Source organism: Diorhabda carinulata, chromosome 4 (assembly GCF_026250575.1).
Source record: "Diorhabda carinulata isolate Delta chromosome 4, icDioCari1.1, whole genome shotgun sequence".
In the NCBI taxonomy this organism is placed as follows: domain Eukaryota; kingdom Metazoa; phylum Arthropoda; class Insecta; order Coleoptera; family Chrysomelidae; genus Diorhabda; species Diorhabda carinulata.
Genome location: NC_079463.1, coordinates 875,847 through 902,157, shown reverse-complemented (window position 1 = coordinate 902,157; position 26,311 = coordinate 875,847). Strand labels below are relative to the sequence as shown.

At 31.3% G+C, this 26,311-nt stretch overlaps 5 protein-coding genes across 7 annotated transcripts in view; 2 read left to right on the top strand and 3 right to left on the bottom strand.

Annotated features, from left to right (window-relative positions):
* The window catches only part of LOC130892185 (ribonuclease 3), a 32,697-nt gene extending 28,392 nt beyond the window's left edge, over window positions 1-4,305 (bottom strand). Inside the window, exon 1 of the mRNA XM_057797407.1 lies at window positions 3,819-4,305. Within this exon, the coding sequence (XP_057653390.1) occupies window positions 3,819-4,183 (365 nt within the window). The 5' untranslated portion in view covers window positions 4,184-4,305. The remainder of the gene's footprint in view (window positions 1-3,818) is intronic.
* A 383-nt stretch (window positions 4,306-4,688) lies between these two features.
* LOC130892865 (polyadenylate-binding protein 2) lies at window positions 4,689-7,804 on the top strand. Of its 3 annotated transcripts, none has more exons than XM_057798545.1 (5): window positions 4,689-4,901; window positions 5,123-5,335; window positions 5,394-5,656; window positions 5,718-5,854; window positions 7,455-7,804. In XM_057798545.1, exons 2-5 carry the CDS (start codon window positions 5,161-5,163, stop codon window positions 7,486-7,488), a joined length of 609 nt encoding a protein of 202 aa, XP_057654528.1. In that variant the 5' UTR covers window positions 4,689-4,901; window positions 5,123-5,160; the 3' UTR covers window positions 7,489-7,804. The 3 variants fall into 3 exon arrangements, with proteins under 3 accessions (XP_057654528.1, XP_057654527.1, XP_057654526.1); XM_057798544.1 differs by having other exon boundaries at window positions 5,092-5,335; window positions 7,464-7,804; XM_057798543.1 differs by having other exon boundaries at window positions 4,690-4,901; window positions 5,092-5,335.
* A 1,673-nt stretch (window positions 7,805-9,477) lies between these two features.
* Window positions 9,478-11,164, bottom strand: LOC130892864 (lanC-like protein 3 homolog). Its single transcript, XM_057798542.1, has 3 exons — window positions 10,870-11,164; window positions 10,412-10,777; window positions 9,478-10,245 (listed from the first exon to the last, which is right to left on the bottom strand). Exons 1-3 carry the CDS (start codon window positions 11,045-11,047, stop codon window positions 9,497-9,499), a joined length of 1,293 nt encoding a protein of 430 aa, XP_057654525.1. The 5' UTR covers window positions 11,048-11,164; the 3' UTR covers window positions 9,478-9,496.
* Window positions 11,165-11,800: 636 nt separating this feature from the next.
* On the top strand, window positions 11,801-13,223 carry LOC130892409 (SAGA-associated factor 29). The gene is made up of 4 exons (XM_057797826.1): window positions 11,801-12,183; window positions 12,233-12,352; window positions 12,405-12,563; window positions 12,654-13,223. The coding sequence occupies exons 1-4, from the start codon at window positions 12,019-12,021 to the stop codon at window positions 13,083-13,085; spliced, it is 876 nt and encodes a 291-aa protein (XP_057653809.1). The 5' UTR covers window positions 11,801-12,018; the 3' UTR covers window positions 13,086-13,223.
* A 2,206-nt stretch (window positions 13,224-15,429) lies between these two features.
* On the bottom strand, window positions 15,430-21,867 carry LOC130892766 (la-related protein 6). The gene is made up of 3 exons (XM_057798369.1): window positions 20,514-21,867; window positions 18,447-18,639; window positions 15,430-18,391 (listed from the first exon to the last, which is right to left on the bottom strand). The coding sequence occupies exons 1-3, from the start codon at window positions 21,481-21,483 to the stop codon at window positions 18,214-18,216; spliced, it is 1,341 nt and encodes a 446-aa protein (XP_057654352.1). The 5' UTR covers window positions 21,484-21,867; the 3' UTR covers window positions 15,430-18,213.
* Window positions 21,868-26,311: the final 4,444 nt, after the last annotated feature.

The window sequence follows — 26,311 nt, the reverse complement described above, 5'->3', positions numbered from 1 at the left end:
AATCCAACACCGGTATGTCGTTATTCGCTTTGACGTACGTCATAATTTCCTGATTGAAAAATTTGATGATCAGTGGGATGCAATTGGCAAAAACCAGATGCTGCGACATAAATTCGAATTGGTAGACGTGATTCAGTTTGAAATGCTTCAAAAGCAACAATAATATACCGGATATGGCTTTGACTATTATTTCTTTGTGTCGGTTGACGTCGATGCCCAATTTCATCGATTGGAAGGAGGTCAAGGGCATTTCTTTGGGGAGGATATCGCCCAATATATTTATGGATTCGTTTCCGGTTTTGGCTCGGGACGTCGTCGCCAATAATATTTTCAAAAGACAGATCATGTATTGGGGCAAATTGGGAAATAGAGTCCGATACAACGTTTCCGCCACCGACGATTCGATATCGTCTTTAATAGTTAGAGGATTCTTATTGATTCGTTCTTCTTTTTTTATTTGCAATTCGGCTACCGAAGTGTAAACGTGTCGATTTAGTATTCGGACGCTGTCTTGTATCGGTTTCGGTAGACCGAACATCGTAGTTTCGTCGCCTTCCAAACTGTAACCCAGAAATTTTTCGCGGGCCGTATTTAGAAAATCGTTGATTTCGTTGCGATGCGCTTTCGGTTTCCACGGCAATTTCGCCGTTTTCGCCGATTCGACGAAAGCGCTTTCGAATTGCTTCGAACCGATTTTGTATTTCATATAATTTTGATCGGTTTCGAACATTTCCATGTCTAGCGGTTCGCCGCCGTCCTCCAAACTACTCTGTTTCATCAAACTCCTCTTTCGCCTTTGGTTTTGGTCTTCGAGCAGGTCGGGCGGGAAGGCCGGCGGAGACGACGGCCTCATTTCGCGCACTATTTTCGCGAAATCCTCCTCGAACGGCGGCAGATCGAATTTTTTCCTGATTTCCGCTCGCTGGGCGTCGACGGCGTCGACGCCGCCGAGCGTCACCAAAATCAGTTTCCACAGCAGCAGCAGAATTTTCTTTATCGGGAAATGCGACGAGGATCCCGCGCAAAATTTCGTCAACATGTTGAACAATTTCGCGATCAGAAAATCCTCGGCGTCGATTACGTCCGATCGAAAGGATCGATAGACGTCGGGACGATTGTCCTTTTCGCTCCTTATCACTTCGACTATGGTGTACATGACGGATAAAATGATTCTCAGATCTTCGGAATCGTTCATGCACACCGAGGATCTGCTGATCGAGGTTTCGTTCGTTTCTATTTCCATATTTAATAGATCGACGAAGGAATCGAACGCCCCCAATTCGTATAACAATAAACAATTTTCTTTGGCGAATTTGATTTGATCGGTATCGCTCTGCACGCCCAACCAACTACCTTGGGCTACGTACAGTATGCATCTGGCGCCTTTCATCCTTTTACTTTTGTCGCTCGATTCCAATTGATCGAGTATCTTTAAAATGACCGAGCGCCTTTTGTTGGGGGAGAGCTGCCTCCACAATTGGGGCATATCGAATTCTTCCAATTGATCCTCGAACGATGAAAGGTTCAAATGCAGATCTTCGTGTTCGGTGTAACTGTACAATTCCGCTATTTCGTTCGCGTGGGCGTCGCAATCGTCGTAAACGAAATCGATGTCTTCGCTACCGTCGAAATAGTTGCTCCTATCGGCCGCGTAGCTTTGCGCCGATACGCCGTTACCATTCGGGTCCATGCTGTATAAAAAAATTCCGTTAATTCATTACTTTCAACCGTTTTAGTCAAAATTTCGTCGTTCCGATCCATCGATCCGATCCGCGACGATTATGCGCGATACTTAATTCGTGCGGTTCGATAACAGATGGCGTAACTAACGCTCAAATATGTCGAATTTCGTTCGCGAAAAAGCGTTTTTGCGGTAAATTCTTCTTCGTTACTTTAATATAGAGAAAAACGCTGCCGATAATCGTCGAATTTCGGTTTTTCGGGTTTTTGGAAAGCGATGAACGTCCCGGACAGCCAAAAAAGTTTGTAGACGAAGAACTGGAAGTATTACTCGATTAAGATAAACATTCGACGTGGGTTCCGCATAAACTCAAGCCGAGAGACGGTTTTGCGTGTCCGAAATGTCGCTGGAACGTCATTTTTGCATCGGATCGTTACCGATTATGAAAAATTAATCCGTTACGACAACCTCTAGCGTAAAAAATCGGCCCCACGTCGCTATTCCGGTTAAAAACTATCCGAAAAACAGTGGATGGGAAGTTTCACCTCGCCCGTATTATAGCCCGGACCTTGCTCCTTCTGACTACGATTTGTTCAGGTCGATGCGGAACGCTTTCGCCGGAAAACGGTTCACATCAGAGCAGGATATCATCACAAATTGGTTTGATTCATTCTTGGCGCAGTTGTTTTGGGATGGGATCGACGAATTGCCGGAAAGATGGAAAATTTTCATAGCTTCGGATCGGCGAAACTTTGAATAATACTATTGTACGTGTTTTTCTTATATAAACGTTCAAATTTTGGAAAAAAGAACCGCACGAATTAAGTTATTAAAACCACAATAAAAAAAATTTTTTTTCGATACGAAAATATCATAACCGATAACAGTTCCGAGTACGGTCCTGCCTAACCGAATTGAGAAAAACTTAAAATGATCGGTCCTTCGAAAATTCCAAATTTTTGACTCTAAATATCAGATTTCGATCAATTTTCTTTTAAAATCGTTGTTTTTACAGCAGTTTTATAGAAAAAAAAATACAATATACGGGGTGCGCCAAAAAAAACGTACGATTTTACAAATTTGAACGTTATGAGAGGGAACTGCGCGGGTGGTGGTCGGTTCTTGGAAATTTAGTCGCGATGGATCAAGCAACGTGGGTCAAAAACTACTGATTCGACTCTAAATCGAAAACCTTTGATGAAATTTCGAATAAATGTTGTTAAAATAATCAGATACTTGTCGAAATTATATCAGTCGATAAAAAAAAAACAGTAAATTTTTGATGTACTAAGGTTAAACAGCGTAAAATTACATTAGAATTATCGATTTATGCAAATTTTATCGAAAAAGTTCAAATTTACGTTAAAATCTAACAATTATGTATCATCTGGCAACAATGTATATAACCTAACACTACCATTCTCAATTCCATTCAACACGAGAGGAAATCTTATCATTTGAAGATGTAAAAACATAAAAAATTAACATTTTTATACAAATTTAACATAAATAAATTTTGAAAATGTGTATTTTTTAGTTTTATGTCAAAAGTTACATAACTCGTATAAAACGCCATTTTGTATTGTGTCATACGTGTACAATGTCGCCGTTAATCATTAATTATGTCTCGATTAAAGAAATTTTCTCAAAAAAACTATCACAGTTACCATTTTTAGAACGAAACTTTGACACAAATTTGGTAACACTACGGCGCAGCATTTTCAGTCATCATTAGGTTAGATTGTTATTATTTTATATTTCATTTAAAACCTCAACCGGTTAGAAAGTTAACAATCTATAAGTACTATGTATTCAGTACTAATATACACCCAATATAACCTTAGTTAGTACACTTGAATGGGGCCTCCCCCCGGTTAACCAAAAATTCATTGGATTACTTATAAAAAAATTACTAACAATTATACGTGAATGAGTAAATTTACAAAAACATTCAAAGCCAAAACAATAAATATAAGTTTCGATTTTTTTTTTTCATAAATCCGCCGTAAAAAAAGACTTCAAACAATAATTCATTGAAATGATTTTCAGACTGTCTAGAGACAAAAAACGAGGGTACCGCGATAGGATAAAATTATATAAATATTACTTATATTAAATGAAACTAAATTGCACTAACCTTTCTCTAGATTTATAAACTGGCCTATCACTATTAGTTTCACCAATTCTCGACTTGATATACTTATAATTTTCTAAATCCTTGGCGTAATCGTTAGCTAATGCAGAATCTTGATATTGGAGTTGCTGCTGGGGATACGAATAATTATATGGCGGTTGATGGGATGTAACACTAGGAGCGATATATTGGTTTTGTGGAATATGAGGAGGTGGGTAAGATGGTACCGAAGGATAATAAGGTATGTTAGGGGATACTTGTGATTGAGACCACTGCGTACAAACGGGATTCACTTGTTGGTTAGGTACGTTATTCGCTTGTGTTGGAGGAGGATAATTCAGATTTTCATAATACCATTGATCGCCCATAATTAGGTAGACCACGAACGAAACATTGTTTTTGTGTAAACTGAACCTTTATAGCTCAAAATTGGAAACACACATTAAACAAAGATAAAAATGCGAACTTCTTCTTTTTTAACTTGACAGATGTTTGCTATTCTCTTTATTAAATTCAACCAATTATTGATATGTTTTTCTCATTACATATAATTGATTATATTGATAAAAAAAAATAAACAGGATTTGAAAATATATAAATTTGATAGAAATATTGGAAAACTAGTACAAAATAAAATTTTCATAGACAAAGAGTGATATAGATTTAATTTTTTTATTGATTGTTTTACGAATATTAGGATTTATAAAGCTTTTTTATATATTTTCGAAAAGGAAACAAAAAGTAATTTTAATTTCTTATAACAAAATTTATCACGAGGTTGGTTGATATAATTTATTTCATTGTTGGTACTACTGTTACAAACAGCTGTCATTCTATTGACAGTTGCTACAGAACTATTTTATTCTATGCTTCGATAATTTAGTTAGTTTTACTTTTTGTGAGGTAGAGATCGTTTTGTTTGCATCTTTTATCTGTAATTATTAATGATTCGGCCATTACCATTGAGGATACTTTAGTTTGTAGGTTAATTTAAGAAATAGGACGCGAAGTGAGTGAAAATAAATCGGTAATTTATAGCCAAAAAAAAATATATATAGTGAAAAAAGTTGAAAAATATATATATTAGTAAGTAATCCATTTTAATTTATATTTTCATTCGTTTATTACCAATATATAAAAAACAGTTTCGGATACTCCACTTTTGAGGAATTTTCGCTAAATTGTCATTTTAAAATCATTCAACCGCTTCGAGTACATCCAAGTTTCAATTTATAACGAACTAAACTATAATGCTAAAAACATAATGAAAATTTAGGTTATGGCTGATAACGAAGACTTGGGTTTAGGTGACGATCACATAGATTCCTTTGACGAAACAAACGGAATGCACGACGAAAACATATTAAACGATACAGATGGAGATGGTACAGCCGCAGACGATCCCGAATTGGAAGCTATTAAAGCGAGGGTACGCGAAATGGAAGAAGAAGCCGAAAAATTGAAGCAACTCCAGAGCGAAGTTGATAAACAGATGAATATGGGTAGTCCCCCTGGTCTTAGTAAGTAGTTAACCCATAGTTAACGCGATTTCGGTTATAAGGTTTTTTTATTATACAGCAAGTCCCCTTAATATGTCATTAGAAGAAAAGATGGACGTGGATAATCGCAGTATTTATGTAGGAAACGTCGATTATGGGGCAACTGCTGAAGAATTAGAAGCGCATTTTCACGGGTGCGGTTCGATTAATCGCGTTACTATTCTTTGCAACAAATATGATGGTCATCCTAAGGGTTTCGCTTATATCGAGTTTGGTGATAGGGATTCCTTACAAACGGCTATGGCTATGGACGAATCCTTATTTAGAGGCAGACAAATCAAGGTAAAAAGTTTTTCTATCATATATTGTGTCGTGTTTTAAATTATTTTTTTTTTATTTATAGGTGATGCCGAAAAGGACTAACCGACCGGGTATTTCGACGACGAATCGACCGCCGAGGGGTCGGGCGTCTTTTAGAGGGAGTCGCGGTGTTTCAACTCGAGGTTTTTATTCCGGATACAGACCCACTCGTAGACCAAGGTATTTATATTTCTTCAAACAACTTAGAAACAACAAAATTTTTATATTTGCACAATTCCGAGAATATTTTTTGTTTTTTTTATGTCTCCTTTAAATTTTTGGTTTATTGCGTTTGAAATATAGGAAATGTTCCATTAAAGATGCGAGGAGCCGTACATTTCAACTGAAAATATGTAGAAAATCATTTTTTTTTTGAAAACCGCTTTATATCTTGTAAATATACTTAAAACCATGTTTCTAATAGCATCTGGATCGTGTGTTGCTCCCAATTTTAAGGGAAATTGTTTTTAATGAAGGTTTTGACATTGCAATTTGTATCGTTTAACACATATTCAATGCGGTTAGTGTCTGGATGAATTACGGGTTCACTTGGAGTTGTAATTTCCTGATGGTACGTTCAGGCTGAAATAGGAATCATTTCATCTTCTGTCAACCTATTTCTTGAAAAAGAAAGACGTTTTTATGCATAAAAATGCAAAAATGAATTTGGTTATTCTTTGTCCTATGTCAGCTTAGCCCAGTTTGAGATTATTATCTGGATTACTCGTGTGCAGAGCTAGAGTTGCAATTTCTACTTCCTGGTAGTAATTTTGTACCATTTTAGCTACTAGTGGATGTTCTTTTATGAACCAAGCAACCCTAAGACAACCAATTATGTGGTTTTTGTGTATCGTTTATCAGGACATCGATACTATAGTTTATTTGTACTCAGGTACATAATAATTCTAATTTCTGACTTCTTGGGTGACATTAAATGTAAATTTGTTGAATTTTCACTAGTTCAGGCTAAATAGGGAATAAATTCAATTTTCACCAAACCATTTTTGCACGAAGAGACTTCTTAATGCTTGCAAATGCAAAAATGCAGGTTGGATATGGAATAAATCAATTTTTTGATATAAAGAGACTTCTAATGCTTCCTTGGTTGATTTTAAGATGGAAATGAATCAAAATTTGATTAGATTAAACTGAATGAGGAATGAAATTAGTTTTTACCAACCATTTTTGCATAAAGAGACTTCGTAATGCGTGCAAATGCAAAAAGGATTAGGTAATTTTGTTTTTTTCTTATGGTAGCTGTGTCTGGATGTTATTTGGTTGTAACCAGTTTCCCTGAAGTTTTTCTTGTGTTCAGGATATGGTACACTGTGTCGATTCATGTCAAAAAGCCATATTTAGATCTATAAAACAATTTCATGACAAAATATATTCAATTTATTAGAAAATTAATCGATTTTAGTAAAATCACTAAGATATATTGACAACCGTAGTGGTCTAGGTGGTTTTCCATGATTCTCCGGGTAACTGGATAGAAATATATACAAATTTTGATGGTTATAATTGATTTTTTTGTCAAAGAGCTTGTTAAAATTGATATTTAAAAAAAAAACCTATTGATGTTCATACGAGCCGTATACTCGACTCGGAGGACCAGAAAGTGTAATTTATGGTAAAACAGCGTGTTTAGAATGTACTAAATTTGGTAAAATGAAAAATATTTTAGGTTTATTGTAGCACTAATTTTTTTTGTGAATGTTGTTTCTATTTTGTTGTTATTATTTATAGCGTTATTTTAATGGACTGATCTCTACGTTTTTAGGGGCTTTAGGAGAGGATATTTTGCTCCATATTAATTCGTATTCAAAAAAAAATTCACACACACACACACCCTCATTGTTTTTTTTTATTTTGTTAAACAAATATACACGAAAAAAATTGAAAAAAAAGCGGGAAAGAAGAAAAAAAAACTTTTAAGTGAAAATTAGTGTTTAATTTACTAAATTTTGATTTAAGGAGGGTGGTGAACGTTTATTTTTCATTTTAATATATAAATAAATTTCCAGGTATCTTGGAAATTTGTTTTGGGTGAAAAAATTTAATTTAAAAAAATATTAAGAAGATGTAAAGAATTAAATGTAAGGTAAACAATAAAATGATAATATTCGATAATTGTATTGATTATTAAATGCCTAATTTGAGAATCTTCTCGCCCTTTTACCTTTTCAGGTGTCGGATGAGGGTTTCGGGGCCTCTTGTATCCATTTTAAGATTTGTCATTTGATTTACTGTAAAGTTTTTCTCATTTTGTCCCAAATTTCTTCACTTAATCTGTAGTTTTCTTCTTTAATCTTCCCCATTGCTTTTTAATGGCGTTTCCAAACTGTTTTCTTCATTTTTATCATATTTTCTCATTAGTTTAGCAGTTTTCTGTTCGGTTTTTCATTACTGCTGTGGAAATTTGCTATTTATTTTAATTATTGAATACCTAAACTAAAAATCTAGTCTTCTTTAGCTTTTTCAGGTGTTGGATGAGGGTTTAGGAGTCTCTAGTGTCCATTTTTCCCATTTTATCGTTTATTGTCTGATTTCCTCTAAAGTTTTTCACATTTTGTCCCCAATTTCTCCATTTAAACTGTCATTTTCTTCTTTAACCCTCCCCATTGTGTTTCCAAACTGTTTTCTTCGTTTTCATGATGTTTTCTTATTAATTCAGCAGTTTCTTGTTAGTATTTTACATTATCGATTCTTGTTTTATTCCTTTTTAACGTCTACACTTATTGTTATCCCATTTATTTTTTATCCACTAATCCCAGTGTTAATGACCACAACAAAAGTCGTAGATTGTTTTCTATATTTCTGTCTATTCTTTCAAAAAGCGAAACACTCAAAAATAATGTCTCAACAACGTAATAGCCAAGATAAGGTTAAGTCAAGTTTCTAGCAGAAATTAAAAACAATTTCAGTACCAATAAATAATAATTTGAACACTACGTTTTTTCACTAAAATTTCTACACTAATGACTTTTTTACCCTCTCATTCTCATTGTTTTTTTTTGTAATACTTGATATTATTACGACACTAATAGTTCGTTTACTAATAACCAAAATGAAATACTAACCCTAATAAAATATATGATCTAGAATATAATGGAACACAAACTAAATTATTTTATTTTTCAAAGACTAATAAGAAAATCCACTAATTATTTTAATAAAACGATAATTTGAAACTACGAGAAATAAAACTGACATTTACAAATTATAAAATAGTTGCGTCATATGTCAATCAGGAATCTACAATGTTGCCAATTCATTTTTAAATCACTGTTATACTGATTTTAGTCTGTTAGCACTTTTAGACATTTGTATAATAAAATCCATTTTATTTCCTTCATTCATCGTTTATTAAAAAACAATTCTTGAAATAAAAAGTAGTGAAGTCGAAAACGTGTGGGTTAAATCAATTCAGAAGTATCACAATATGGCAGTTATTTCATGACGTCATTACCATCGATATATTGATGTACATTTCGAAATACGGACTAAATATATACTAAGTATATGCTGTGTTGTCTTGTTTAATTATTATAAAGAGATTATAGGAAAGAGTTTAAAAGAAAATTTCTCATTGTTTTTAATAGGCTATGTTGCCACGTTTGAGTATAGTAAAGGTATTACAGGAAATAAGTATTTCAGAAGAAAATTTCTTCAATTTTTACTATAAAATATGGGGTTTTCATCAAAATTTTCCCAATATTCATAATTTAGTGGAATAATAGAAATTTTTTAACGAATTTTCGAGACATTTTCTTTTGGAAATTGGGAAAAAAATAAAATCTCGGTTTTTCTTTTCAAAAATTTTTATTTATACACACAAAATATATCGTAAAAAGGGAATTTCGCTTGAAGGGGACAAGTCAAATCTGCCATAAAGCAAGTAGTTCCTGCTAATCCTTCATATAAACTATAAGGATAATCCGGTGTCCTGGATCCGCTTTGAAAATCACCTGACCACATGAAATTATAAAATTCCAAAGCCCGATGTAAATATTTGGGCTCCTGCGTCAATCTATAGAGAATTAAAAATACGTATCCGTTTCCTGCGACCCCGTGACAAATCCCCGGTCCTTTTTTCAACAAACCCTTCTCCCAAATCAACCCTCCCATAATAACGCAAGCGTCCAAATATTTAGATTCCTTGAAAACTAGATACGCCTTCGCCATGAGAAATATCATTCCGGGGGCACCGTGGCACCAATGGACAAGTTCGGACGTGTAACCAATTTCGTCTGTGGCCGAAGGAAAATTACCCTCCTGATCTTGTACCGATAATAAAAAATCAATACTATTTTTAATATCTCTGGCTTCGTTCGGATGAGAATCCATGTATCCGGGTACCGTTAGCAGTACCTGTAGAATGGAACACAAACCGTGGGCCGCCCCCAAATATTCCACTTGGTAATAAGAATACATTAGAGGGCAATGACAATTACATCTTTCCGAATATTCTTTACCGGATTTAACAATAACGTCGCATATTTCGTAAATCTCTTTTTTTCTCAAAGGAGTATTCGTTTCGGCGGATATCCACAGAGCTCCTAGTATATAACCTAAAAATCACGTACTTCAATCCTTAATACTTAAAACCCCCAACGTATAAGTATAAAATTAAATTCTAACCTAAGAGATAAAACGTCGATTTTTATCATTTTCTTTTCAGAAAAAAATTAATTTGAAATGGTAATTACACTGTAATATTTTAAATAAATATCGTACCTGTTCTACCAACAAACAACTCGTCGGATCCGTGACTAAGAAAATTTTCTTTCTTAACAATTTTGGCAGAATCGTAATATAATTGAATGAAATGATTGGATTGACGTAATTCACCTATACTTTTGTAAACTGCGGCTGCTACGGCATAAATACCGGCGCTGCCCAGCATAAAAGACGCTACATCTTCGGTTTTATTACAACCTGCCACGACTAGTGCCGGTTTCAAATACATTATTGCTTGATTTAAAAACAACGATTTTTTTGATGATAACGAAGGAATATTGCTGAGATGATAAAACATGTAAGCTATACCAGCTGTCCCTAGATATATTCCTTCACTAGCGTTTTTTTCAGTTGGTTTAACACCTGGAAATAATGTTTCCATTGCCTCGATCATATAAAAACCAGTTTTATATAATTTCGGTAATTTTGTAGAAAATAAAGAAAATTATACTGACCATTCTCAATTTTTACAAGAGTTTCATCTATACGTTGCGTTATTTCTGGTACAGGAATTGTAATTTGACCGGGTCCTTTGTAATCGTGTTTTGGATTGGGAAAAAATCTAGATCTGGAACGTGACATTGTTCCAAATATTCTACGAATCCTGCACGAGAAACTTTTAATCTCTTTCATAGACTATTAAACATTCCAAATAACTTTTTAAGTATTTTATTACAATTTATTTATAAAAAAAATGTTTTGAATCTGTCACTGTCAAATCACCACAGAAACTAACAAGCGCTTTATTCTAATAAAAAGAAGATCCGAGCTACCATTGAATTAAAAAAAGGAAGGAGCATAAAAAAAAAGATTGATGCAACAAAATAGTAATATCCGTTTTACCATATAAAAATAAAGAAAATGTAATCAAAATTATCGGGTACCAAAATAAACAGAAAAAAATTGGAAATTACAACGTTTCATAGATAAAACAGCGAGATGTTAACTTATTAATACACGATCACAATTAGGAAAAAGAAGATTTATTTGATATTACAATTGATGAGACAATCTGTTTATTAATATGACTATTAAATATCCCAAATAACTATTCACGTATTTCATAATAATTCATTTGTTAAGAAATGTTTTGAATGTCACTATTATATCACAGAATCTAACAAGCACTTTATTCTAATAAGAAGAAGTTACCATTGAATTAAAGAAAAAGGAGGAAGCATCAAACAAAATTTTGATGGTCTAGGATGACAGATGGTGATAAAGATTTATGATAGACGAGATATATATAACTTAATAAAAATTAAGTACAAAATAACCAAGTATTGAAATATAAAATTAAACATCAGTAAATAGATGTTGACTTGTTATTACGCGATCATAAATAAAAAAGAAGATTTTTTTATTTGATATGACAATTGACGTGACAATCTGTCAAATTGTTCACAAGAGTAAATGTTATGAATCCTTTTATGAATATTAATGTTACGAGTTATAGTTGTTATTATTAAATGAAAAACGTATTCGTTGCGTTTTTTAAATACCTTTTTAACATTATAAACATTCAATTTGTTTGTCATTAATATTATAAAGTCGAATTTAAGTTTTTTGGTTTAGTTTGAGAATCTTTAATTATCGATTGAATAATGCCTTTTACGGCAGACGCTATTGCCGCTCAACAAGTACAAGAACGCTTACGAGCTTTATATCAATTGATTCACGAAATTGAAAAGAAAAGAACACAATGCGAACAAGGCATTGTGACTCTTCAAAATTATACGCAAGAAGATAAAGGCGGACAAAGCTCACAAGTACGTAAATATTTTTAACGAAATTTTGTAATAATGTATTTTTTTCAAGAAATTGAAGAATTTATATAAGACTGCAATAGCTCAAACTGAACTTGAAGAAGAAATAATTCGTAAAGCACTACAAAAAATTACTGAAATTAGAAATATAAAAAATGAGAGACGAATTCAAGTAAGTAATTATTTGTAATATGATTTTTGTGCGGTGAATTTTTGTTTTTCAGTCTAGAATTTCGTCTAATAAGGAATCTATGAGAAAAGGGATATGGATGAAAATGTTATATAGTTCAGCACAAACATTACCACTTTATGTTGGAAAAATAGGTGAAAAACCGCCTCCGTTATGTGGAGCTATACCAGCAGATCCAAGTTATATTGCAAAGGTGAGTTTTCCACTTTTAATATTCATTAATTAGATGGAAATATTTGAATTATTCGAATCAAAATATATATATAATATATTGGCAAACTAGGTTGGAGATATGGTGGCAGCTTTGGTAATAGATTCTTCCGAAGGCGAAAATTGGATAGTAGCAGAAGTAGTTTCTTTCAATCACAGCACGAATAAATACGAAATCGACGATATTTTAAAAGAACAGAACCAAAAAGGTAGACATACGTTGAGCAAACGTAGAGTTATACCTTTACCTTTGATGAGAGCTAATCCGGAAACTGATCCTCAGGCTCTTTTTCCTCAAGGAACGTTAGTAATGGCGTTATTCCCTCAAACGACTTGTTTTTATCAAGCTTTGGTGAATAAACCGCCGGCTACGCACATGGACGAATACGAATTATTATTTGAAGATCCTAATTATACCGAGGGTTACAGTCCGCCGCATTCTGTGGTGCAACGTTACGTTATCGCTTGTAAGCAGAAGAACAAACAAAGCGGACAAAGTAGTTGACAGTCTGCTACGGATAGTGACGCGTCAAGTAATGGAGAGATGATGGATACAGCTGATGTTACATTAAAATGAAATTAATGACAATATTGGAGTGGTTTATGTTTTTTTTTTCAATAAAAAATAAAATGTTTTCATCAATTTCTTGTAGTTTTTTTCTTTCGCCGGGCTAATATATCCATTAAACTAAAATCTCTATAAAAAAAATTAAAACTTCCACTTAATCTTTCAAAAACCAAGTTTTTTGGATGAAAAATCATTACATTGTTTCGATATTCTCAAAAAACATCATATACTTTTTCTATTTTAAAAATAATGGAAATAATTTTTTTATAATATTTTCGAAAACTTCTCGTTTGCTCCTCGTATACGAAAATACTGATATGTACTAAGCGATCTAACGAATTGTCAAAATCAGCAGATGCCCATGCTGCTGTGGGATAAACAAACACTAGATTTCAGCTGTATTAGTTGCACTAAAATAGATGTTAAATATTTCTATAGAGTTCTCTTGACACCATAAAACAGTACAAAACAACTTACTACCGGAAAAACCAAGAAAAGCTAATACAGGTACATACGAAAAAATATTTTTTTTACCACACAGCAGCCAGTTTGCCTAATAGAACTCACTCGAGTTACATAACCTAATTCTTCTTTTTTGTTATTGCAAGTTATGAAATGGAGGACAAAACAGTACCAACGATAATACTACAAGTATTAGGTAGTTTTATCCTCTAAATTAATACCCTCAACATTTCTGAAATAGATGACGTACGAGTTGCTCAAAACATGAACATTTGTTTCTTAAACTTCGACCTGTCCTTGTATAATAATTAAATTCATACAAAAACATCACAAATAATAGATCACATACCAAATTGTTTTCATTGACATGTAAAAAATCATTATTAAAGTCAAAGACTAATTTAGGAGTGTTTGTCAGTTTTATATGTAAAAATTTTTGAAAAATAGAATTTTATTAATCCTTTGACGACATTTTTATATAATAAAGAATTTTTTAATCAAATTATAGGTAAAAATTTGCAATTTAAATCAAAATTCTATTAAGAATCAGTATTATTGTACCTTCAAAATATTTGTAAATATGCCAACGCTGCAATCATCCAGTATCTCTTCTATTCAATTATTACAGTGTTGCCGCTAAAATCAAACTGTCATTGTGGGCATAGTATGTATATTCAGTCATTGAATACGATTTTAGTGGGTCTTTTGGTAAACTTATGATGCAAGACATTGAATTGAATAGAAACTATGTGGAGACAATCTGTAATTATTGATTTCTGAAATCCATGTTGTATAAACCTTTTAGTTAGACAACACACAATACTTTTATGTATTGCACTAAAACGTGCTTCAAGGGGTTTTATTTAAAATCTATGATTTTCTTCTTCTAGTTGTTTGATGTCCTTAATAGATTAAGGTTAGCGAGAAATGGTTATACCTTGAATCATACTCAAATAAAGAGTTTTTTAGTGTCATTGACAATTAAAGCTAACTTCAAGGTTGTGTGAAGTTAGTAGAAACATAAATAATAGAAAAAAATGAAATATATTTTCGAAATATGAAAAACTACTTTGAGAAAACATTTCAAAACACAATTTCTCCATCACTGTTTATAAGATACTTTTAGTATTCATCGATTTAATTGTATTGGAATGTAATTGTGGGCCTGACGCTCGGGAATTTCTAAGTAGGTACACAGAATATAAAAGATTGCTACTTTAAATATAAAAATATTCTAAAAAATTAAAGACTTTGTATTTAATACTTAAAATGTGGTTAATTTGTTACTATAGCGATCATTGGCACATGTTGCCAGGTTCATTGGCGTGTAACGCAAATATTCCTCATTCTTGACTTTCATTCTATACAAAGTTCAACGATTCGTGTTGCGCTTGACATTGCAAAATCGTTCACGCGTGGACAAAGAGAAATGTTGGTTAGGTAAACGATTGTTTTCTTATTTTATTAGATACTTTTATCATTTATTTGAAATTGTTGAGTGTAGTAAGTATTTTCACAATTGCTATCCACTATACGGAAGAATTTCGTAATTAAACTGACCTTACCTGATTAATAAGTTAAAAAATTATTATGTATTTTAATAAATGATTAGAAAATGGTTTATTAAACATTATTTTACTATAGGATATGGTTTATAGTGTTTATATATGAATAAATTTCCAAGTCCACCACTGGTGAATCATTGTACCTTCAAGTTGGCAATACCAGTGTTGCCACTTATTCAACAAGGATAACGTTCGACATGTGTTCATATCACAGACAGTTTGTTTACGGAAAGGAAGTAAATGTAATAAAACACAATATAAAACAAAATAAATTTACTTTTTAGCAAATGGTTTCGATATAAAGATTATAAATAACTATTTATAAATATAAAAACATTATTTCTTCAGAAAAAAAAACAAAGTAAGTACATTTATTAAACTTTATTAACATTTTTTATTGAAATTTATCAGAATTACATACTAGATTCGGTAATAAATTAAATTATTTACAGTATTTAAAAAAATAGGTATCTGCCATTGTATAAAATAAAAATTTATAACTATTGGTAGATTTAGATTGAACGTCATTTCTATAACAAAATGAACAAAAGCACTTATTTATAAGAATAAAAAAAAACATAAATATTTAACCAATAATTGACAAATTAGCTGATATATTATAGAGAACCCTTATTTTATTTTTTTTTTATACATAATTTAGAATCCGGACCTGTGTTCTATTACTAACGGTTTATTACAGGGAACGTATTCAATAAAACGTCTCCGTAAATTTTTATTAAAACGAACGCTACTGCGAATGTGCATTCAGTTCACGGCCCACTTTTCTAATGCCGCTCACTACTTTCTCCGAAAGTTTTACATTGTCGTTTTATTTAAAAAGTAAATTTCTCCGTTAGAAAACACGTATATACTCAAACTATTAAATCGTTACGCTTTTTAAACATGATATTAAAGAAAACATTCTGTAATTTCTTTTATTAATAACGGTTAAATTAGAATATTGCAATTACTGATTATATTATAGTTATGTTGTCAAGTGCGGCAACAATGTAAAATGTAATTTGATTGCTATTCGAAAATTATTATCAATTATACAATTCTAAAAGGAAAGATACAAGTATGAAATTGTGATTTTGGTCACAAATTTTGTTTAGACGATGTACATTGACCTAAATTTCAAGTTTTCAATTTAAATCGAATACTGCGAAAACTAAACGTTGATCAAGGTCACTCATATATCTCGTAGCTATAAGTATCGATATGAATCATCGATATCACTCCAATTGAGTGTTAATAAAAGGTTATAACAACCTTCAATTAACAGTTCAATGTTTTTTATCGAACGTTGAATATATTATAGAGGTAAAAAAACACTCGCGTAGATATTGATTTAAATTAACAGTTAAAAAAAAATGAAAACATGCAATTATCTATATACTGCAAGCGCCAGATGCATATAATTAATATTTTTATGGAGAATTCGATATTCTAAATTAAAAGTGAAATCATTCAAGACGATTTTAACGTGAAGAAAGCGAATTGTGAAAGTCGAAGTGTTAGTTTTCTGTATATTTAGGAAAAAATATACAGTGGAAAATAAAAGTAATCAATAATCAAGTTAGCAAGGCTGAGACGGACGGCTACCTTTAACGATAAAAAGTAAAATCACGAACGCCTTGATATTTACAGGTTATGTGTTCTTCCGGTAAGGTTGACCTCCTACGTATATTTCCGGTTTCATGTCATGTTAACCTTCTTCTTATATTACTAGAACTATTAGCGAATGTTTATTTTTATCATATTATTATTGAGTTGTTTATTACTATACGAGGGTAAATATAAATATCCTTTTATTTAATTTATTCACGGTAACTCATTTTTTTATTCTATTATTCATATTACGATGGTCACTAGAAAAATTTAACTACGATTTTTTTCCAAATTTTTATTATATAAAATTGTGTATAGCGTTAGATACGAGGGGCGTTGTGAAAATTTTTGAAAATTTGTAAAGTTTACTACGATTTTTTCAAATTTTTATGATTTAAACTTTTGTATCAAGATACGAGGGTCGATTTAAAAATTCTCGAAAAATTTTATTGTTTTGAGTCAACTATGATTTTTTTCTCAAATATTCATGATGTAAAATTGTATATACCGTTAGATACGAGGGGCGTTTTGAAAATTTTTGAAAATTTGTAAAGTTTACTACGATTTTTTCAAATTTTTATGATTTAAACTTGTGTATCAAGATACGAGGGTCGATTTAAAAATTCTCGAAAAATTTTATTGTTTTGAGTAAACTATGATTTTTTTCTCAAATATTCATGATGTAAAATTGTATATAGCGTTAGATACGAGGGGCGTTTTGAAAATTTTTGAAAATCTGTAAAATTTACTACGATTTTTTCAAATTTTTATGATTTAAACTTGTGTATCAAGATACGAGGGTCGATTTAAAAATTCTCGAAAAATTTTATTGTTTTGAGTAAACTATGATTTTTTGTTCAAAGTTTCATGATATAAAATTGTGTATAGCTTTAGATACGAGGGGCGTTCTAAAAATTTTTGAAAATCTGTAAAGTTTATTACGATTTTTTCAAATTTTTATGATTTAAACTTTTGTATCAAGATACGAGGGTCGATTTAAAAATTCTCGAAAAATTTTATTGTTTTGAGTCAACTATGATTTTTTGTTCAAAGTTTCATGATGTAAAATTGTGTATAGCTTTAGATACGAGGGGCGTTCTGAAAATTTTTGAAAATTTGTAAAATTTACTACGATTTTTTCAAATTTTTATGATTTAAACTTGTGTATCAAGATACGAGGGTTACTATAAAAGTTCTCGAATAATTTGATTGTTGAGGCATTTTTATTATGATGATACGAGGGTTATTATGAAAATTTATGAAAAAAATTGTTTCTCGTCAAGTACGATCCAGATTTTCTCATTTATTCCAATACGAGGATCAAAAATATGTGAATAAATAAGGGCACTCTGCTACAGAATTGTTCAATTAGTATAAAATATACCTTTTTTGGGTTCAAAAATTTATGTTTTTTCGCCGATCTCATTTTATTGTGCAACAGTTGGTAGTCTTTGTTTGAATCCTCTGCTTCCGTCGGGTCCTTTCGGCATTCTCAAAACGTTTTCTCCGTTCAAAAAAGCCGAGCTGTTGCTTCTCGATCTCGGATTGCTGTGTTCCGAAGAAGACGACATTCTTCTTACGAAATTGTCGCTGTTGCTGGACGTGCTGTGACAAAATAACATTTTCTATAAAAAAAAAAAAAATCACTCGGATGGCTTACCTGCACGCGCTCATCCTCCTCGGAATGAAAAGTGATGATTCACTGGAATCTCGACTGCTAGAAGACAACCTTCTGGGCATGTAAAGGAAATTGGCTTCGGTGCTGGAGGCGCTAAGACGTCTCTGAAGCCATGCTGCAGGCTCTATATATCGAGAAGGAAATTGAGCCGACGAAGAGCCACGACGTAATTTACCTGAAACAAATGAAAATTTCACATTGAAAACCGGCACTGCTACAGTTCTGTTTGTTGCAAAAAATATACATTTTAAAAAATTAAAAAATTAATCGAAAAACAATCTTAACAAAAGCGCGAAATTATACGAATTTGTACGCCGGGAAAATATAGTGTGTGGCCGCCTATTTTAATATAATTTATTTTTGTGACTGTTGGTATATAACCAAAAATCATTTTGTACTATACGAACGGCGATAAACTTTTTTTACTTCAAACTACTAATATTTCTAACTTATTATGGTTTTTCTTCACAAATTTTCCTAGTTCCTTCTTTTTTTCCACAATTTATATCATTTAAATCATAATTTATTTTTTATTACAATGTTTTTAAATTTATCTAATTTCAATTTATAATAATTTCACGTGTTTATTATATATACAAGGTGAAACGTGAATACGTAATGATGTTATTGGGTTTTTTACAATTCAAATTTGAAATTTATTACTGACTATATTTACGATTTGTAAATATTTTGAATGCTCATTCAATTCCATATTGATTTCAATTTTTTTAACGACGTTTATTTAGTACAAAGAGTTGAAAGGAAACGTACATTTTATTACGTATCTTCTTCAGGGATACAGATAAAAATTTTATAGGTTATATTTTTTTCAAGACACGTATACAGTATTAATTTTATATTCTTATCAACCAGTTTTACAAGTTTTAGTCTAAAAATACCCTGTATTAGAAATAATGATTCTTTATTGGGAATATTTTCCACTTTTTATTGCGTTAGAATATTTATATTCTAGAAAATACGAAATTATGACAACGTTGATTTAACGCGCCGGCGGTTTAGAGTTAAGGTGGCCATACACTACATATTAGTTGTGAAAATAATTTTTGATGAATAATTATATTAAAATCTCAAATAACCTATGTTGAAAATACAGAGAAAATGTCGTTCTGTATATTTTTCTTCATAAATTCATCATCTTATCAATATCGTATATATTATGACGTTTTCATATTTGAAATCGGTGAAAGTAAGGGGCTGTTCACCTCCATTTCTCTTAGATGCCTTCTTTTAACATTCATATCTCGTTCACTATGACTAATAACAATTTTTAATAGATCAGAAAGTCGCGGTAATTATTTATAGTCTGGTCAAATTAAGACAAAAAAAAATAGTATAAAAAATTGAGTCGATTGGAAAGTATAGATACAAATTTTGATTTCTCATTATATTATTGAACGTAGCAATCCTCGAGTGGAGTTTGTACTGTAGGAAATCACTCAAAAACGTTATATTTCACAAATGGTATAGGTAAAATACGAATTTTTATTTTTAAATCTCTATATCTCAAAAACGGTAACATTTAGGAGAAAAAGTATATTTACTGTTTTTATAGATAATAACAAGATCTACAATTTTTATATGAAGAAATTTTTCGAAAAAAGTCACCGAGTGGGTGAAAAATGTGAAACAATATTTTTTTGCTCAAGTTTTCGTGGTAAATTAGAAATTTTATGAACCGGATCGATACGAATTATATATATTTTATTTATAAAGTTATATCGAACAATGTTTTCAAGTTTATTTGAATTTTTAAAAACTTCGAGCCTCAAAAACGTTATATTTCACAAATGGTATAGGTAAAATACGAATTTTTGTATTTAAATCTCTATATCTCAAAAACGGTAACACTTAGGAGAAAAAGTATATTTACGGTTTTTGTAGATAATAACGAGATCTATAATTTTTATATGAAGAATTTTTTAAAAAAAAGTCACCGAGAGGGTGAAAAACGCGAAACAATATTTTTTTGGTCAAGTTTCTAGCCTAATTTGACTGTACTATATATATATATATATAAATGAAACTCACCTCTGGGATCGAACTTTTTCAAATCTTCCGCCTCCGAACCACTTTGACAAGATATATAATCAGATTCCGACGCGATTTTATTATTATTATTATTTGTTTTTTTATTAACGGTTTTCTTTTTTCTTTCCGGATGCGGTACGTTATTCAATTCGTACACCTTCAACGGTTCTCCTAGAATGAGTTGCATATCCAGGGCGTTCCTAGCCGATTCCGAATGCACGAATTCGACCAGGGCGCAAACCATCCCGGCCAAAGAAGGATTTTTGTTAATAAATTGCCTGACGTCGGCCGGAATCGGATTGCCCGGTCTCAATATTCTGATCAGGGCGATTTCGCCGCACGATTTGAATAATTCGGCGACGTTTTCGATCGTCGGTTTTTCTACGGGCATATGTACGGCGACTATCGTTCTCGAAGGGGTAGTTTCGTCGTATTTGGGCAACGGTTGCAATCTGCGTAACTTCGTACCCGCCTCGTTGATTTCCAATTTGGTGGATCGGTTCAGAGCGTGCGCTACCACCCTCCAATCTTTCGTTAGGTGTTTAACCCTCTTGAAACTCGATATTAATTTGAGCGACACGTACCCCTCCTTATTCCTCTTGACGTGTTTCAATAGAAACGCGTCTTTCGTTATATTGGCATCGGAGAAATAAAACTCCACTTGCTGGACTATTTTGTCCGCCAATTCGTCGTTCGGCGGATCGAACGGCGGTTCCGTTATTTCGGGGGCGACTTCGCATCCGGAATCCTTCCCGCCGCCGTTGGATCCCGTGTCGGAGGAACTGTCACTTAAATCCGCCATGTGGGCCCCTTCGTCTTCCGTCGTGTTTCCCGCTTGTTTTTTATCGAACGACAAAGATACATCGCTGTCTATCGACGATATACTGTCGCGGGTTTCCATTAATTTCGAAGATATTACTTCTCCGGCTTCCTGTAATTCCGATTGGATTTCCTCGTGAGGAGAAGGCATTTTTAATTTTTTTCTATAAACTATAAACTAATATCACAAAATTATCACTTCAATAATAGTCAGTCTTGATCACGAGATTGTGTGAAAATAGGTCACACGAAGTGATTTAGTTGCTACTGCCAGACACTGACGCGTTGTTTGACCTAGCTCGGATGTACTGAACGGAGGCATGTCGTAGCGGTGTTATTTATATCCCTACCGAAGCGCCCCACTACCGTTCACTGAACCGTCCGAATAACGCGTGCAATTTTTCGAGTGTTTTCGCGCACCGAAACTTCATGTTTTTCTCGAATTAATTTATTAAATAATCCAACGATAAATAATTAATTTAATTTTAATACAATCATTTATATATCTGAAACATATTATTTTCGACATTTAACTAAAGAAAACTATTTTTTCGTGTCATTTCATTCAATTTGACGTAATCGAAACTATTTTGAAACGTCAATGATCTGACATATTCAATAATAAAATGTTTTTCTAGAAAAAAACGTTATCTGATCATAATTAATTTAAAGAATAAACACTTGAATACTATAATTTAAATAAATTCCATTACATTACATTAAATTTAAATACATTTCTTACTTGAACTAAATACTAACTTGGCAACAGTGTCGTATCTATACACTACTAGAACGAAATAATTTTATTTACATACTTTAACACATTGTATACGAATTATATTCATGAAATTAGTTTATTTAATCAATATTATTGATAGTTTTATTTATATATCATGTTAAATAACTAATCGTTAGAAATAAAGTGAATACGTGGCAACTACGTTATGGTCTGTTGAATAATATGAAGTTAGCCGCGTATACGAAAACACGTGTTCCGTGTTCTAAAACTATATTGAATGATATTATTAAATTAATGGAACTAAAAAACGATATTTTTAATTAAGTGTATTAATTTTGAAGTGTTTACAGTCAAAATTTAATCTAGAATGTCTAATACCATATTTACGGTGCCAGATAACTTTTTTCTTTGTAAAGTACGTATTTGAATAATTTAAAATCTAAATACTCAAGTATGTACCTAGTATGCTAATAAAAACGGCTCTCGACCTTGTATTATGAACTGTATTGGAAAAATCTCGAAAGTATTTTAAAAATTGTTTGCACGGGAGGGAACAATTAATTTTTAATATCTTCAATAAATTTAATAACGGATACCTATGATTCCGTGCATTATTTTAATTAAGAAACGTGATTTTATAAAAATTGTGGTGCAAAGACCTTATTTTTTTCTCGACGGTTCCGTTAGTTGTAATAATAAATTGGTTACTCAAGTTAATTTGCTGGAACGATTCGTACGTCGGTGCAAATTGCCGTGTTGCCACGTATACTACAAAGTTGTAATACTTCCGAAGGTATAAATATTGTCAATTTTTTCAGAAATAGTATTTTTGATATCTAATTGTAGATTAAATAATCTTCAATTCACGTAACCTCGAAAGTTTAATGAAAAATGTAATAAACTTTATATATAATTCGTTTAGATAATTATTTAACTGTCTTCATACACCGAAGTTCAAGTAGAATATAATAAAATGTGAAAAAAAAAAACTTTAATAACAATATAAAAAATAAAAACAGTAATCTAATGTTAATTACTTATAATAATAAAGTTTATAATTAGTGTCGAAGAAAAATTCATCGTATCGGCAACGCTGTTATACCTTTCAATGAACATAACGAGTTTCACCTTTCATATGTCATGGTCGGGTGCCGTGACCTACCTCAATATGTACGAACAACAAGTTCTTCTTTTTTTTTAACGCGCAAGGTCTCTTTTATAATTTTTATTATACAATACAGTCGGTATTTTTCATATAAAAATGATATACTATTTAATAAATACACTATTTTATCACAAAAAAATAAACAATAAACAGAAAAAAATAGTTTGATATAATATATTTATTTTGACAGACCCGGTATACTACACGGAACATAAAATTCAATAATTTTGAGAAAATTTTAGACTCGACTGTTTCTAATCTATGTTAATTATAGGAAATTACTGATTTCGTTTCTAGAACGATTCGCTGAAATCACGAAATCAACAACAAACACTTCACTAAATTCGATTATCGAATATTTATTTCCATAGCAACACGTCGCCCATCTCGACTCGTTCTTATTCAGATAAAGGAGATAGTACTTTAAATTGTACGCGAAAAGTCAAAAATCACACAATTAGAATTAGATTATTAACTTGTAGTTATTTAATATTAACTCTATAAAATAAATAGGTTATTCTTCTTTTTCTTTAACTTGGCCTTTGACTATGTGATTACGTACATAAATGTTACGAGTATCAATCGATGGAACGGGAAGAAATTGACGTAGCAGTCCGTTTTAATTCTAAACAGTGTTGCCGCTTCAAATAGATTTTCGTTGTTTTTACTATATTTTTAATTGGCTGTAGTATGATTGCGTAATTATTTGCAATTTTTTTGTAGGGAATTAAACCTTCGTTATCAACTGATTTTATTAAATAAATAAAAACGATCTCGATAAAAATGTAAATTATTCAAATTCTGACATTCTAAGAACATTTGTTTTAATTTTTTTATATACAGGACGTATTTGAATATATTCAAATTATTCAATTGTTTCGGCTACTTCTGTAGGTTTTATCCATTCGAATGGTTCGAAAACGGATATTTCCAATCATTTTCATTATTTTAACGATGTAAAATCCATTCGAAACAATTCAAATCTTACACAACATCTAGACAGCTGTCGACTTATAGGACACCCTGTATACTAAATTTTTAAAATTCTTTCAAGGATGATTTACTTTTTGTTTAACGTTTTTTTAGTTTCGATGGAATGTTTGTTGCAACAAATAACACGAGAATACGTGCTGAAAATATCATGTGATTTGTTACGTGTAAATTTTGTTTTATCAACAGATTAAATTAGGTTTATATATAACCTTAAAACGTGGTAAATATATCTCAGGCATTAAAGGTTTAAATAATAATAATATTACGTATTGCAACATCAGTTAAAATCAACAAAGTTGATGTAAACACTATAAAATTATACGTTTATTGTCATAAATCCAAAAATACGTGTTAGAAATTGAGATAAATCTAAAATAATTCAATATCAAGGTGTAGTTTCCTTTTTTAACCATATCGAATATTAATTGTACTGCAAGTGAAATTTTTAGGTTAGAAAACAAGAAAAAATCGCCGATAGATATATTTTCTAGCTTATTCTAATAAATTCTGGCCCCTATTTTCCTTCTAAGAAATCTAGTTTCAAGACTTTTAATTCAGATTCAGAGTAGATACTTTTTTGTTACCCCGTATATTATATACAAAAAAAAAACTATGACTAATGTAGGAGTTTATATTTGAAAGTATTTATTAGAAGCTATTAAAAATAATCGACGTCGATTACTAATACTTTTAAATAATTAATTGTTTTTACTTCTTATAATAAATTATAAATTAATACAATTCATTCGTTTACAATAATGATAAAGACACGCCACGGAAAATAAAGAATGACTAATATCGATGAGTTGGCGCTAATAAAATAATTGTGTGGCTATTATCGAACAGATGGCGGTACCTGCTGTGACGTTACGCTATCTCTCTCGCGCACATTAATTACCCTATACTTATACTATTCGACACAATTATTTACGAAGAGTTCTACATGCCAAATGTAGGTCAGTATGTCTGGAACATCGTTTTTTACGCGAATGAATACCAACTTAAAAATAAGCCACGTGGATTTTCGTATATTCGATTTTTTTGTCACGTGGGTGGTACGTTGTTGAATTAATACCTTTATAGGTCATTATATAAGTACTTAACCTTTGAAATCAACTAATTAATTTATCGTGCGATTAAAATTATATCAAATAATAAACAATAAATAATCTAATTTAACTTGTCACGGAAGTGAACGTTAGAATATCTGTTGATGCTAATAAAATTTTTTATAGACAAATATTTTTCTTGTTATTAGGTATAGCCGGCGTTTACACGAGTTTTTCTATATTATAAACAAATATCAACCGGATGTTTTGTTGAATTGATATAGTTCTAAGTAAATTTCATTTAATTATATAATAATTATACCTAAAAACGTTAAATTCCTGTTGTTTATGTATTTGTATCTACTAAGAAATGTAAACATGTTTTTATACAAAAATATTCTCATACGATATACATATTTAATATATTACGTCAGTTTTTTCAACGAATTCCTTGTGATCTAATTCTCAATAAAATGGCCGATACAAATTCTTATTCATTTATAAATCAATTATTTACGTATGACGTCATATTATAACCTACTATGTGTAGACTAACGCTAGAAACTGACTATCGTTGTCAGTTGTCAGGTGACTTTGATGTTTGATGAAATTATTGTACAGTGTTGCCGTACCTAACAGATTTTCTTCAAAATTAATTTGTAATATTTTTTTAGAGAAAAAGTACTTAAAAAGTTTTACAGCGGTTGACTGGACTATATATTAAACACCACTCTTAATTTTGAAACGAAAAATATCAAATTTCATATCAATACTCATACAAATAGATTTAAAACAAAAAAATACTGATCGCTCCTCGTAGTATAAAAGTTGTTTAACCTGAAAATGTCAATAATGAATCAGCTTTAGCGAATTTGTGTCAATGTAATAATTTTTTTCAATGCAATTGTTATAGATGTGACTAATACCGAATACGAATGTTGTACCTTATATTAGAAATATACAATTATCATAAATTTATTTTTAAATTAATATAATAGTGTTTAAATTCACAGAAATTATTTACGAACTGAAT